At 37.1% G+C, this 14718-nt stretch overlaps 2 protein-coding genes across 3 annotated transcripts; both read left to right on the forward strand.

Annotated features, from left to right (window-relative positions):
• The first annotated feature begins 698 nt into the window (after positions 1–698).
• LOC110618052 (topless-related protein 4) lies at positions 699–10512 on the forward strand. Of its 2 annotated transcripts, none has more exons than XM_043957716.1 (26): positions 699–863; positions 1113–1224; positions 1357–1536; positions 1678–1791; positions 1915–2073; positions 2159–2336; positions 2445–2568; positions 3084–3193; positions 3630–3798; positions 3926–4035; positions 4134–4203; positions 4305–4378; positions 4520–4615; positions 4694–4789; positions 6211–6338; positions 6435–6669; positions 6756–6920; positions 7009–7113; positions 7208–7354; positions 7689–7799; positions 7916–8095; positions 8432–8560; positions 8645–8740; positions 9159–9347; positions 9570–9736; positions 9830–10512. In XM_043957716.1, the coding sequence occupies exons 2-26, from the start codon at positions 1145–1147 to the stop codon at positions 10026–10028; spliced, it is 3411 nt and encodes a 1136-aa protein (XP_043813651.1). In that variant the 5' UTR covers positions 699–863; positions 1113–1144; the 3' UTR covers positions 10029–10512. The 2 variants fall into 2 exon arrangements, with proteins under 2 accessions (XP_043813651.1, XP_021616763.1); XM_021761071.2 differs by having other exon boundaries at positions 700–863; positions 7009–7101.
• Positions 10513–10747: 235 nt separating this feature from the next.
• Positions 10748–13634, forward strand: LOC110618053 (probable clathrin assembly protein At4g32285). Its single transcript, XM_021761073.2, has one exon. The coding sequence runs from the start codon at positions 11471–11473 to the stop codon at positions 13361–13363; it is 1893 nt and encodes a 630-aa protein (XP_021616765.1). The 5' UTR covers positions 10748–11470; the 3' UTR covers positions 13364–13634.
• The last annotated feature ends 1084 nt before the right edge of the window (positions 13635–14718 follow it).

A 14718-nucleotide genomic window follows, 5' to 3' on the forward strand; every position in this document is an offset into this window, starting at 1 on the left:
AATAATAATTTAAAACTTAATCATTATTAATTTTTTTTTCATTCACTAAATTATTTTAATAATTTAATTAGGAGTAATTATTACCAAAATAAGATTTATTTTCAAAACAAAAATTTCATATTAAATAATTTTTATGAGTGATAGACTTCCAAATTTCAAGTGTCATAGTATTTAATTAAAAAATAATAAAAATATTTATAGTTTTTTTAGCCAGCGCAACATTACATTCCTAAAAAAATAAAATAATATTACATTAACAAGTTGGCCATATCACATTAAAAATATAATAAATATTTATTATTTTAAAAAATTTTCTAGGTCTAATTTAGATTATGAGAGAGATAGATATCTATAGAAAAAAAAAAAAAGAAATTTGCACTAGAAGATTATATCATTATTATTATTAGAATAAAAGGAAACTCAAAATAGCATAGAAATTACAATTTGGAAAACACAGCAAAATCCACCTGTCGCCAGAAAAATACATCCACTGTCCTGCGTGTTAATGACGCCTATATAAGCACGTGGATGTATCAGTTCCAATAACTTATCGCTTATCAATTGTATAAGTTCATGTGCTTATCATTTTTTATGTGCACTTATCACACCAATCAATCTATCATATCGTCTCGCAGCGCTCGCTCACGGTATTTAATTTGTCTGATACCCTCTCTCTTTCTTCCAAATCCCTAACTTTTTCTCTGTATAAATACTCACCAGAAGTGCTAAAGGAGAGAGAGAAAGTTGAAGAACAAGTAGAGAGAGATAGAGAGAAGGAGGAGAAAGGGAGAATAGAGAAAGCGCACTAAAAACGTCTTCTCGTTCTCTTCGCTTTCTCCAAAAAATATCCGATCTGTTCATAGGTATCGTATCATTCTCTCTGTGTTGTTGTTATTTTTTCTTCTTTTGTTTTTGACCATTGTCGTTTGAAATTTTTAGAATTCTTCTTCTTCTCTGTTTTTATGCAGAAAATTTTTTATATTTTTGGTTTTTGTTTTCTGGTGATGTGTTTTTGTGGAGTGATTTAGGGGGGATTTTTTGTTGGTTCGTGAAGTGTTGATATCTGAGGGTTTTTAGATCTCTGAGTTGATTGTCGTTTGAATTTTGTGCAGGTATAAAGACGAGGAAGGAAGGAAAATAAATCATGTCTTCCCTTAGCAGAGAGCTTGTGTTTCTCATACTTCAGTTTCTTGATGAAGAGAAATTCAAAGAGACTGTTCACAAGTAGGCTTCTCATTCTCTGCACTATTATTATTATTTTTCCCTATTTGTTACCATGATTTTGAAATATTGTTGGAATTTAGTGAGATTGCCTGTGCTAAGGATTATTGATTTGCTTTAATTTTGGGTGTGGAGATTGGAGCAAGAGTCAGGATTTTTCTTCAACATGAGGCATTTTGAAGATATGGTAACAAATGGGGAGTGGGATGAGGTGGAGAAGTACCTATCTGGGTTTACAAAGGTTGATGATAATAGATACTCCATGAAGATCTTCTTCGAGATTCGAAAGCAGAAGTACCTTGAAGCTTTAGATAAGTGCGTGCTTTTGAAGTTCATTCAAGTTGATTTTTTTTTTTTAATGCATTTTCGATATCTATAATATTTTGATGTGGATTCAGAAATGGAACCCACGTATGAAAATTTCCCCTTTACTTAAAAGTGAAAAATAAATTTTAGGCGGGATCGTTCAAAAGCAGTGGATATTTTAGTAAAAGACTTGAAAGTGTTTGCTGCGTTCAATGAAGATCTTTTTAAAGAAATTACGCAACTACTGACGTTGGAAAATTTTAGGCAAGTACATTTTTATTTTTGTTTGTGCTCGGTCATGCTTACCTTTTATGTCTATGATATTCAAATTACAGGCATCGTATATTATTGTGGCAATTGGACCTTATAGTTTTACTTCAATTGCAGAGATAATGAACAGCTATCTAAATATGGAGATACTCAGTCTGCTAGAGGTATAATGCTTGCTGAGCTAAAAAAATTGATAGAGGCTAACCCTCTTTTCCGTGACAAGCTTCAGTTTCCAACATTGAAGAATTCAAGATTGCGGACGCTGATCAATCAGAGGTTCTTCTGGAATCCTTAACTTTTCTGTATTGCTAGATATTATTTTTTTTGTTGGTTACTTACTTTTGTCAGCATTTGATTGCAGTTTAAATTGGCAGCATCAGCTTTGTAAGAATCCAAGGCCTAACCCTGATATAAAGACCCTATTTGTGGACCACAGTTGTGGACAACCAAATGGGGCACGTGCCCCATCCCCTGTCACTAATCCGTTAATGGGTGCTGTACCTAAAGCAGGGGGTTTTCCGCCACTGAGTGCACATGGTGTAAGTGAGAGAAGTGTAAAGGAGTTGCCTCTTTCATTGGCAATTATGCCGCAACTTTAAATGCTAAGAGTCTTCCAAAATTTTGACCTTGTGTTTGTATGTTTGCAGCCATTTCAGTCCACACCTGCTGCTCTTCCAACGTCCCTTGCTGGATGGATGGCAAATCCAACTCCTGTCCCTCATCTGTCTGCTTCTGCTGGTCCAATTGGTATATCTGCTCCTAACAATGCAGGTAGATAACACTGGTTCTTTTGAACCGGCTGTTTCAGTGAGTTATAGATGAGTTAGTTGTGCAAGCCTGTGGATTAGATAAATATCCAATGAATAAACTCAAGAATGATGTGGAAAAGATGAGTAAAAAAAGGAAAGCAAAGAAGGTAAAGGAGTTAAAATTTAAAGAAGAGAGATTTTGTGATCTTCATAAAAATGACAAATTGATTACTGAAGATGTGTTAGGTGCGTGTATATATATATATATATATATATATATATATATATATACCCACAGGTCCCACGCGCATGAATATGCTGTTGATTTCCTAGTAGGTTAACAAATTTAGTTTCAGGATGTTTTTGTGGTATTCTACTAAATGGTAATTTATAATTTGGTGAGCATACTTTATGATTCTCTCTCTCTCTCTCTCTCTTGTGAATAGTATTGCATTCTCTTTCAATTCCATTGATTTTTCACTTTTCTCATGTCCTGATTGAGATTTTTTCCCCATGTTTATGTTTTAATGGTAGCAGCAATCTTAAAGCGTCCTAGGACTCCTACAAATAATCCAGCTATGGATTATCAAACAGCAGATTCTGAACATGTATTGAAGAGAACAAGGCCATTTGGAATATCAGATGAGGCATACCCGCTATTTCCATAATTTTGTATTTATTTTTATAGTCGAATTATATGATACAATAACAACTGTAGGGTGAAGCTTGCCCAATTGAATTTTATTGTAGGTTCTAGCATGATTTTTGAGATTCCGAGATTGCTGTACTGATACTGTTCATGCTCGATGGCTTAGGCTGATTTCGATTTGAGATTTACTTTTTTGGATCATGTTGGGGGCTGAACTTATTAAGTTTGGTTTTGTGTGATTGAGGGGTAAAGCCTTTGTTCATATGATTTAAGAGTTGGGTTTATGTGGCTATGTGTACATGACTTTATGTGTGTTTTTTAACATCCTACTGAAGCATTTTCTCCTTTGGAGCTTAGAATTTTTACTTATATAATTTGAATGGCAAGTTCGCCTAATTCCTGTCATGTTATTTTTTCCTTTGATATTCAATCAGGTCAATAATTTACCAGTTAATATTCTGCCAGTTGCATATGCTAGTCAGACACACGGACAAAGTTCCTATTCTTCTGATGACTTGCCCACAACTCTTGTTACAACTTTAAATCAAGGTTCAGCAGTCAAAAGCATGGATTTCCATCCCGTGCAACAAATTCTACTTCTAGGTGATCCCTGTCCCCCCCTGTAGGCATAGAAACAATAGTTCTGCTTCACCCTTAGCTTTATGAATATATGGAAGTCTTGTTAGTTTTTGTATGCTTGATTTGATTGTGCTTGGTTTAATTGTTTCAGTTGGGACAAACATGGGTGATGTTATGGTATGGGAGTTGGGTAGCAGGGAGAGGATTGCTACCAAGAATTTTAAGGTTTGGGAACTTAGCACTCGCTCGGTGGGTCTACAGGTTTGGGTTTTATCTTTCCCAAGTTTATGGAACATTAAAGTATTGCCTGAGATTCCTTGAGGTTTATAGGATAACCTCACTTTCTTATACTTGTATAGGCATCTCTGACCAATGACTATACGGCATCAGTTAACCGTGTGGTGTGGAGTCCTGATGGATCTCTTTTTGGTATTGTTCAAATGCTACCGACATCTGTGAATTTGATTTTGCTTTTAATTTAAATCACATGAACTTGTTGCTAGATATGTTACTCTTTCCTTCTATTTCAGGTGTTGCATACTCTAAGCATATTGTGCATCTATATTCATATCATGGCAGTGATGATGTAAAAAACTATCGTGAGGTTTGTGTGGCCATTAAATCCTACTGTCATGCTGTTACTAGTTAATCTCATTTATATTTAATATATGAATTTGTGTATTTTTATTTGTATGTCCCTTAATAATGACTCATTTTCTCATCCATTCCTTGTTCATTTCTTTAGATTGAAGCTCATGTTGGGAGTGTTAATGATCTTGCTTTCTCTTATCCAAATGAGCGACTAAGTGTTGTCACTTGTGGCGAGGACAGGGTTATTAAGGTAGGTTAAAATTTTTCTAATTTGACGAGTTAGTGTAAGCTGGATGGTGCTGCTTATAAAAGTTTTTCAATTCCACAGGTTTGGGATCCAGCTACAGGAAATGCAAAATTCACTTTTGAGGGTCATGAAGCACCTGTGTATTCTGTCTGTCCACATCACAAGGAAAAAATTCAGGTAATTAATTATTTTGAAGTTAATTAAATGCTTGCTTACAAGTTTTATCAAAAGGTCTGTGTCCCAAAATTTTTTTCTTAGGCGGGAGAAAAGTTGCAACTGACATAGTTGAGCTTTAATCTTGAACTAGGTGCCATTTGCTGATGCTTTTAAGTTTATTTTCTAAACTTATGATTCCTGATCGGTGCTATTACTTGAGTCCTCCTTTGCTTCAATTTTATTATCTAGTTGTTAATTGCACATGTAACAACATTAAACTGATCAAACTGTTTCTGGTGGCATATGTAATTCGTATTTTATGGTGGAGCTTTATCTTCAAGGTTCTCAGTTGATTGCTAAAATTCCCCATAAAATGTATAAATAAAGATTTGTGGAACTTTATGCTTAAGAGAAAACGGCTGGGTTTTTATCTAAAGGTGATTGACCTTCTTAGGAAGCTGGATTTTGAATTGGATGAGGGTTGGTGGAGCTTTTTGATTGAATCAATTTTGATCTTTTCCGTTCTTGCTCCACCCTTAATCTTCACTTCTAAAAGCACTATCCTGTGATGAGTGGCTACAGCCTCTCCGGATAGTTGCAATCTTTGTTCCTCCTTCTAGTAAGAAAGAAATCTATTTGGCTATGATTACCTCCATTTTATAGTTAATCAAGTTGATTCCCTTTTCTTGAAAAAGTTATTTGCCAAAATCATAAATTGGAGCAAATTCGAGAATGGTCTTCCCTTTCTCATTCCTGTTCCTATATCCAAATCCAGATTCTTCATGCACCCTTTCAAAGCCGTCTTCGTTGCTGCCACATGTCACATGGGCTTGCAAATCTCCTCCATCAAAAATCTTATGGTCACTGTGAATCCCTTGGACCAAAGCATTCATATCTTCCCAAAACTTGCTTATAGCTTCCTCATCCAAACCTACTTGAGGTGCATAATGATTATATGAAATTTTCATCTTAAGCATGTAATATTTTGTGGCATATAATTCCTTGAAGAAATTGAAAAACACTACCTAATAGGATTTCAAGGTGTTCAATCCCACATCAGTTGTGGAAAGGGGTAATGTGCCCCTTATATGGGCCATAGGCACTCCTCCCCCTTGAGCTAGCTTTTGGGGTGAGTTAGGCCTGACCCAAATTTAACATGGTATCAGAGCCTCCCCATCTGATGTTGGGCACCCTATAAATGTGCCATGCACCGGTAAAAATTCTGGATGTGAGGGGGTGTGTTGAATCCCACATCGGTTGTGGAAAGAGGTAATGTGCCCCTTATATGGGCCATAGGCACTCCTCCCCTTGAGCCAGCTTTTGGGGTGAGTTAGGCCTGACCCAAATTTAACACAAGGAATGACTATTATGTTTCATTACTTCTGTTTTGCTTGCTGAACTTTGTCATCCCCAGATCATCTGATTACTTTGTCATTTCTTAGTTTATCTTTTCAACGGCTACTGATGGAAAGATAAAGGCATGGTTATATGATAACCTTGGTTCTAGAGTTGACTATGATGCGCCAGGCCACTCCTCTACCACAATGGCATACAGTGCTGATGGAACAAGGTTTCATATGTGAATCATACTTTTCCATTTTGTTATTATTATTTTATAGTTTATACTCAGTGTCTGTATCATTGATGATTGCTATCCTTCTTCAAGGTTATTCTCATGTGGCACAAACAAAGTAGGAGAATCACACTTGGTGGAGTGGAATGAAAGTGAAGGAACTGTTAAGCGTGCTTATATAGGTCTTGGTAAACGATCTGTGGGCATTGTGCAATTTGATACTACCAAGAACCGCTTCTTGGCTGCTGGTGATGAGTTCACAGTTAAATTCTGGGACATGGACAATGTCAACATGTTGACGAGCATCGATGCCGAGGGTGGATTACCGGTAATTTTAAAGGACATCATTTCTTTTTGTATCTATTCGATTCAGCCTTATTTCTGGCTAATTACTTGATTCTCATAAATCTGCAGGCTTCTCCTTGTATTAGATTCAACAAGGAAGGAGCATTGTTAGCTGTCTCAACGAATGATAATAGCATTAAAATTCTAGCAAATCCAGATGGTGTCAGGTTGCTTCGAACTGTGGAGAATCGTACATTTGATGCTTCTAGAGCTGCTTCTGCATCTGTTGTGAAGGTAAGATTTATAATTTTTACTTTTAGTTAAATTTCTTAAACATAAAAAACCTTATGCAAGTATGTTGCTAAATACATCATTTACACAGGCACCGGCAGTAAGCAATTTTGCTTCTATCAATTCTACTGTTGGAACCAGCATTTTGGATAGAGCTGCTTCTGTGACACCTGTGGCTGGAATTGTGAGTGTTGATGTATCTGCACTAATGCCCTATCTAATATCTGGAAGCTTATGACTACTTCATGGTATTTACATAATTCTTGTATTTTTCTTTTGAGCTTTTGCAGAATAGTGATAGTCGAAATTTGGTTGATGTGAAACCTAGAATTGCAGATGAGCCAGTTGAAGCCTCTAGAACCTGGAAATTGACAGAAATAAATGAACCATCACAGTGCCGCTCTCTGAGGCTTCCTGACAATTTGACAGCCATGAGGGTATTTTCCATATTCTGCAATTATGTTAGAATGAAGTCAGCTCTTAGTCGCAGTCAAGTGTGCTATGCTATAGACTGTATCCAGCTGAGATGTTATTGCTTAAGATTTTCCTAAGCCAAGACTAGTCAGCAGATGTCTAGGCTTCAAGAATTTTTACTAGGGACTAAATGTAAACCACGTCAATTGATAGTTTTCATTGTTCTGGCAGCTTAATTTGTAGATTATTTCTTTTTTATAGGCTTTTTTTTAAATCAAGTTCTTTTGGAGTTTTGCACTTGGTGTTCTTGAAGATAATATCATATTTTCTTTTTCTTTTTGGTGACTTTTTTCTCAGGTTTCTAGATTGATTTATACAAATTCAGGACTTGCTATATTAGCGTTAGCATCAAATGCAGTGCACAAACTCTGGAAATGGCAGAGAACTGAGAGAAATCCTAATGGGAAGGTATTGTTGCTATTACTAGATGGATTGTTGTGATAAAGGCACACACTTTACTGCATAGAAGAGTGGCATTTGTTTTGTTTTTAAAGCTTGTCATTAATTATGGTTTTCTTGTGTAGGCCACTGCTAGTATAGTACCACAACTATGGCAACCTTCTAGTGGAATGTTAATGACCAATGATATAAGTGACGCAAACCCTGAAGATGCTGTTCCGTGTTTTGCGCTTTCAAAGAATGACTCTTATGTTATGTCAGCTTCTGGGGGAAAAATTTCTCTCTTCAATATGATGACATTTAAGGTCAAAAGGCTTTTGCCTTTTCTCTTTGCACTCACTTTTGCACTTGCAACCTATTATTATTATTTTTTGTGGAACTATTGGAAACACTGTACTTGAGGAACTTTGACGTTATAGTCTAGCTAACTGAGCAGTATCTTCAGCTTTTTTTTTGTGCCCCAAATATCTGCCTTTAACAATTTTTGAAAGTGAAATATTTCTTTACTCTGAAAAAAAGAAGAAAGCGAAATATTTAGGGAAAGTGCTAGTCTTGGAATTATTTCAGCATATATCTTCCCATATTGTCCCATATTTTCTGCTCTCTTGTTTATCTTTATTGTCATGCTTCTTTAATTGCAGACAATGACTACATTCATGCCTCCACCACCAGCCGCTACATTTCTGGCTTTTCATCCTCAGGACAACAATATCATTGCAATTGGCATGGAGGACTCCTCCATCCAAATTTACAATGTTCGCGTTGATGAGGTATTAAATAATAAAATTGAATCCAACATTTTTCCTGAAAGTAGAAACACAAATTTTTGATAATCTGCATGCTTTATTTCTCAGGTTAAATCGAAGTTAAAAGGTCATCAGAAAAAAATTACGGGTCTCGCATTCTCTAACTCGCTAAATGTGCTCATCTCTTCTGGAGCTGATGCCCAGGTAAGAATAATTAGCAATGTTATTACTATTAGTAATTAATCTGCAAAAATTAAGCGCAACTTGAGGCTGAATGATTTGGACCGATATAGCAGGTGACGGTTCTTTTGTGTATCAAGTCTAATTTTCTTTGAATTTGTTGTCAGCCAATTAATTTTTCACTTCCCACATGGTTGGACATCTTTTGATTTGGGACTGCAATTGCACCTTTACTATCTAGATGTAGCTTTACTTGAGTTGCATCATGGCATTCTCAATTCTGTTTTCATGTAGTTTTCCTACTGAATAATCCTCATCTCATTTTCTTCTATAGTTCTATGCCATTGCATCTGCATGCTTAATATGAAAAAAAAGCATTGTAAAATGTATTATGGTTGCATGTTCAAATTACTCAGTTCTGCATATGTTCTTCTCTATCCAGTTGTGTGTTTGGAGCACAGATTTGTGGGAGAGGCAGGCTAGTAAATTCTTGCCAGTTCCGCCTGGACGAGGTTCAGCATCTCTTTCAGATACCCGGGTTCAATTTCACCTTGACCAGACACATCTGCTGGCAGTTCATGAATCGCAAATAGCTATATATGAAGCGCCAAAGTTGGAATGTCTTAAACAGGTTAGTAAAATGTATACAATGTTTGAGGAAATTAGATTTTGTACATTTCTTTGGCTATCTCATCTGCTGTGACATTGAAATCACATCATACGGTCTCTAGTCATAGGGACATAATTTAGTTGATGCACATGCCATCATTATTTGGATCTTTTTTGCAAGCTTGCTTTGTTTCCTGTAGACCTGTTATGTGCACTTATTTTGAAACTATATTGTTTCTGACAGTGGTTCCCTCGAGAAGCAACTGTTCCAATTACATATGCAACATATTCCTGTGATAGCCAATCTATATATGTTAGTTTTGAAGATGGGGGTGTGGTTGTTCTTACTGCTTCAACACTAAGGTTAAGATGCAGAATAAATCCCACTGCTTACTTGCCTCCCAATCCTAGGTAAGATCTTTACTATTTTTATTTTATTTTGTTTTAAATAAAAAAATCCCCATATGTTTTTGTTTGAAGCATCTGACCTGGTAATTTTTTCAGCTTGAGGGTATACCCTCTTGTCATTGCTGCGCATCCATCTGAGCCTAATCAGTTCGCATTAGGACTGACGGATGGAGGAATCCATGTGCTTGAACCATTGGAGACAGAAGGAAAATGGGGTACCTCCCCTCCAGTTGAAAATGGTGCTGGTCCTAGTACCACATCTGGTGCAGCTGGTTCAGAACAAGCTCAAAGGTGACCATAGTGTGCATGGCTTTCACCGAGGACCTTGAGTGTATGTATCCGTGCCTTCTGATCCCGCTCCCTGGGCCCACCAGAATGTGATTTTCGAGGGGAAGCTGCGGAAAAATTAGGTGTTATAGGTTTAGTATACTTCAGCTATGGCTTCAGCTCAACCTGACAGATGATATAATCATAACTATAGTTTTACAGAGCATGGTATCTATGGGTTCCCTTCAATGAGAATATTGGATTGGAGAAGCTTGAAGATTTATGGTGTAAATTCAAAAACGGAAGGGAGTTTGAGTAGAATTTAGAAGGTTCTTTTGTGAAGAAGTTGATCAGTTGCTGATTGGAATCGGAGCAATAGCTGTCATATGTTCATTTTTTTTAATTTTTTTTTTTTATTTTATAATCCTTAGTTTGGAAGACAGTGGCTAATTGAAATAGTTGTGAGCAGCCTCTCTCTCAGTTATCTTTATCTTCCCAGTTTATTTTTCAAAGAATTGTGGTGCCACCTTCTGGTTATAAGCTTGAGTCGGCGGGTTTTTCTAGTTTTATACAGTAGTGGAAAAGTATTATTTCGTTGGATTTCGATGGCTCTCTGGTCATGACACTAGTCACTCTCCAACCGTGCATGGTCTCCTCCCCTAGAAATAGTTAAGCTTAATTGTGATCTTGCTTAGAAAGATCAATTCTCATTGGTTGCTATTGCAGTTGATGTTACAAATGGTGTAGGATCGGTGGTGCATGGCACTGCAAAGAAGATATGGTATTCCTCGCCTTTAGTCGGGAGAGTTTGGTCAGTTTGGCTTTAGCCGTTATTGCATGATGTTCTTCATCAATCACGTTCTTAAACGCTCTGTGTGCGTCCCTCATACAGTGAATTGCTTGGTTGATATTTTAGCAAAACTATACTCAAGTAGACTCGTATAATAATGTTAATTGCTTAATAATTATTAACTGAGAACTACTTTAATAATACTTTATGAAAAATTAAATAGCAGCATTTCATGATTTAATCATGCACTATCTTGAAACGGAGCCATAGGCTTTGACCGAGTTGAGTCGGTGGGTGAAGTCGAGAAGAAGGAACGCGGGAAACCGGCAGTTAAAAGCAACCAGAATGATCTCATTCGTTATTCTTATCGAAGGAAAAAAAAACGACATCGTTTATGTTCCTATTTAGCATTTAGCTTAGCGCCTTTCTAATCCTCCAAAACTAGCCTTCCTTTTTCGATCAGCCTGAAAAAAAGAGCACTGCCCGACCACGCGGAGACTCATTCTTGCGGACACGCATTACTACAGTGTCTCCTCCTCCTCCTCCTTTGGATTCTCCGGATCTTCTACTCCGGTCAACAGATCTCCCGATTTCCACCGAAGAGGTACTTTCCCTTTTTCTTATTCTATCAATTTACTCCGCCTCAATTTCAATTCCAGTATCAAACACTTTGATAAGAAATGACGACCAGCACCATCCGCAAAGCGATCGGCGCCGTCAAAGATCAAACTAGCATAAGCATTGCCAAAGTCGCCGGTAATATAGCGCCGGACCTTGAAGTTTTGGTGGTTAAAGCTACCAGCCATGATGAAGACCCTGCTGATGAGAAGTACATTAGAGAGATCATAAACCTTACTTCTTATTCTAGGGGTTATGTTGGTGCCTGTGTGGCTACTGTATCTAGACGCCTAAGCAAAACCCATGATTGGATTGTGGCTATCAAGGCTTTGATGCTTCTCCATAGGCTTCTGGTTGATGGGCACCCTTCATTTGAGGAGGAGATTGTTTATGCCAGCAGGAGAGGGATGCGTATTTTAAATATGTCGGGTTTTAGAGATGAGGCACACTCCCATTCCTGGGATCATGCGGCGTTTGTCAGGTTTTATGCAATGTATCTTGATGAGAAACTTGAGGTTGCAGTTTCTGAGAGGAAATCGAAAGCCGGTGAAAGGAAATATGATGAGAGAGATGATGGGTTTGGACCGAGAGAACATAGGGATGATTTTGATTATGGGATGTCTAGGAGATCAAGGTCTTATGAGGATTTGAATGATGATTCAGTTGGAAAAGAACAGAGGAGAGAGGCTACTCCAATTAGACAAATGAGGCCAGAGAGGGTTTTGAGCAAGTTGAACCAATTGTTGAGGATGCTTGATAGAGCTTTGGCTTGTAGGCCAACGGGCATGGCTAAGAATAGCAGGTTGGTGCTAGTATCACTTTACAGGGTGGTGAAAGAGAGTTTTGGGCTTTATATTGATATATGTGAGGCACTGGGGATGGTATTGGATAGATTTGCTGAGATGGAGTATGCAGATTGTGTTAAGGGATTTGATATGTATGTTAGTGCAGCAAAGATGATAGATGAACTTGTTGGGTTCTATGGCTGGTGCAAGGATATTGGGATTGCAAGATCATCCGAGTTCCCTGCCGTGCAGAAAATTACCGATCAGCTATTGGGAACACTTGAAGGATTTTTAAGAGAAAAGACTAACAATCCATCTAAGACTCCTGAGAGAAGTGAGGAGAAGAAGGTTCCAGTTAAGCAAGAACTGGAACCAGATATGGACCAAGTAAAGGCTCTTCCTCCACCAGAAAATTATACCCCTCCGCCCCCTACTGAGCCGCAGCCAAAGCCACAACCGCAGCAGGCGTCGGAGGATTTGGTGAATTTGAAGGATGATGCAGGTTCAGCTGATGATCAGAGCAACAAAATGGCGTTGGCTTTGTTCTCCGGACCACCAAGTACCACTACAAATGGTTCATGGGAAGCATTCTCATCAAATGGAGATTCTGAAGTGACTTCAGCGTGGCGGACACCAGCTGCTGAAAGTGGTAAAGCAGATTGGGAATTAGCATTGGTGGAATCTGCTAGTAATCTATCCAAGCAGAAAGCTACTTTAGGGGGTGGTATGGATCCACTGCTCTTAAACGGAATGTATGATCACGGGGCTGTAAGGCAACATGTGAACACTACTCAATTGAGTGGTGGGAGTTCAAGTAGCGTGGCATTGCCTGGCCCAGGGAAGAATGCAACACCAGTCTTGGCATTGCCTGCACCTGATGGAACGGTTCAGCCAGTGGGAAACCAGGATCCATTTGCTGCATCGCTTGCAGTTCCACCCCCTTCATACGTGCAGATAGCAGACATGGAGAGGAAGCAGCACTTGCTGGTTCAGGAGCAGCAGATGTGGCAGCAATATGGAAGAGATGGAATGCAAGGCCAATTGGGTTTGGCTAATCTTAGCGGAGCCTCAGGGTACTATGGCCCTAGTCCTCAACCTCCGATGATGCCTTATGGGATGCCACAGGTTACCGGTATGGGACAGCCAGGAGGGTACTATGCACACTATTGAAGTTCTTCATCTTAATGACGTGCTGCTTCTTTCTGTTATACAAATTATTACTATTATATGCTTATTTCCAACCTTTTTGATAAGAGTTTATATACATGTTCAAGGTGAATACCGTTTTGCCATTGTTCTGTGTGTAATCATTTGCATCAGATTATGGCGAGAAACATAAAGGTTTCAAAATGGGTGTGCTGCAATGGTGACAGGCAGTTGCTTTTGTATCTTTTTGCCATGAATCTTAATACGCTAATATAAAACCTTAAGGTATAGTTCATCTTTCTGGTTCTTCATATCCTGCATTGGTAAATAAAGCTTTTCATTACTAGGATTATTTGGGAAAGCAAAAGAAAAACACAGGTTCTTGTTTGAACGAGTCGTCAACTTCATCAGACATGAATAGAGGCATATGTGGTGAGATTGAGATGAAGAATTTGCATGTTGATTCTTTGATTGTTTATTGGTTTTGATTTTTGTATATGAAGTTTTAAAATAGAGTTGACCGAGTCGTTTGTTGAACCTGTCCAATTACCGTTGTAGTTATCAAATTCATGGAAATATTCTTAGCTAAACTTTGTTGGCTTAGTATTTGTCTTTGTGCAGGCGCCACTTGACAACTGGTTTCTTTAGAATGTACAGGTGTATATATAAACTTTTTTGTAAAGTTTTTATTAGGTTATATAATTAGACAATGTTATGCAATACTAGTAATTCTAATAAATTTTATTTTTTTAGTAATTATTGGATAAAAGTTAAGAAAATAGCATAGAGTGGCTTAGAATCTAATCAAAACTTTATAATTATATAAATGATTTTAATATCATTAAATTAAATAAAGTTCATAAGTTGTTAAGATCTTGATCATGAATCCGAGTCATATGATCCGAATTTTATTATCCAAATGTCATGAATTGATTTGGATAATAAGTGTCAAACTAAATTTTATCATCTAAAAATGCTTAATATTTCGAATGATCCATATTAATAACACATGAATTACAATTTACAAAAGTAAATTGGCTAAGGATTCAAAACATTTCTCCCTTTTACTCACTGATCTTTCATTCATTTAACGAAAAAATATTCAAATTGAATAGAAAAATTTAGGTGTGTGGTATATTTAAAATACAAGAACACAATTAGTGATTTTTAAAAATTGAGATATATTACTATTAAAAATTTTGACATAATGCAAAAATTTGGAGAAATCTATGTAGTAAGAGGTTATGAAATGGTTCTAATCCACTTTTTTTTGTCAAAAAAAAAAAATTATAACAAACCCTTTTTTACAAAAAAAAAAAAGTTGTTTTATTATAATTTTTTGGTTATAAAAGGAAATCCTTCACAGTAATGAGTTGCAT

This window comes from Manihot esculenta, chromosome 6 (assembly GCF_001659605.2).
Source record: "Manihot esculenta cultivar AM560-2 chromosome 6, M.esculenta_v8, whole genome shotgun sequence".
NCBI lineage: Eukaryota > Viridiplantae > Streptophyta > Magnoliopsida > Malpighiales > Euphorbiaceae > Manihot > Manihot esculenta.

Bases quoted from the DNA above. Each gene is read 5' to 3' on its own strand.
- LOC110618052 (XM_043957716.1), top strand. From the start codon at position 1,145: ATGTCTTCCCTTAGCAGAGAGCTTGTGTTTCTCATACTTCAGTTTCTT. The intron at 7,800-7,915 runs GTATTGTTGCTA...TTTCTTGTGTAG, and splicing joins AGAGAAATCCTAATGGGAAG to GCCACTGCTAGTATAGTACC. The intron at 8,096-8,431 runs GTCAAAAGGCTT...CTTTAATTGCAG, and splicing joins TCAATATGATGACATTTAAG to ACAATGACTACATTCATGCC.
- LOC110618053 (XM_021761073.2), top strand. From the start codon at position 11,471: ATGACGACCAGCACCATCCGCAAAGCGATCGGCGCCGTCAAAGATCAA.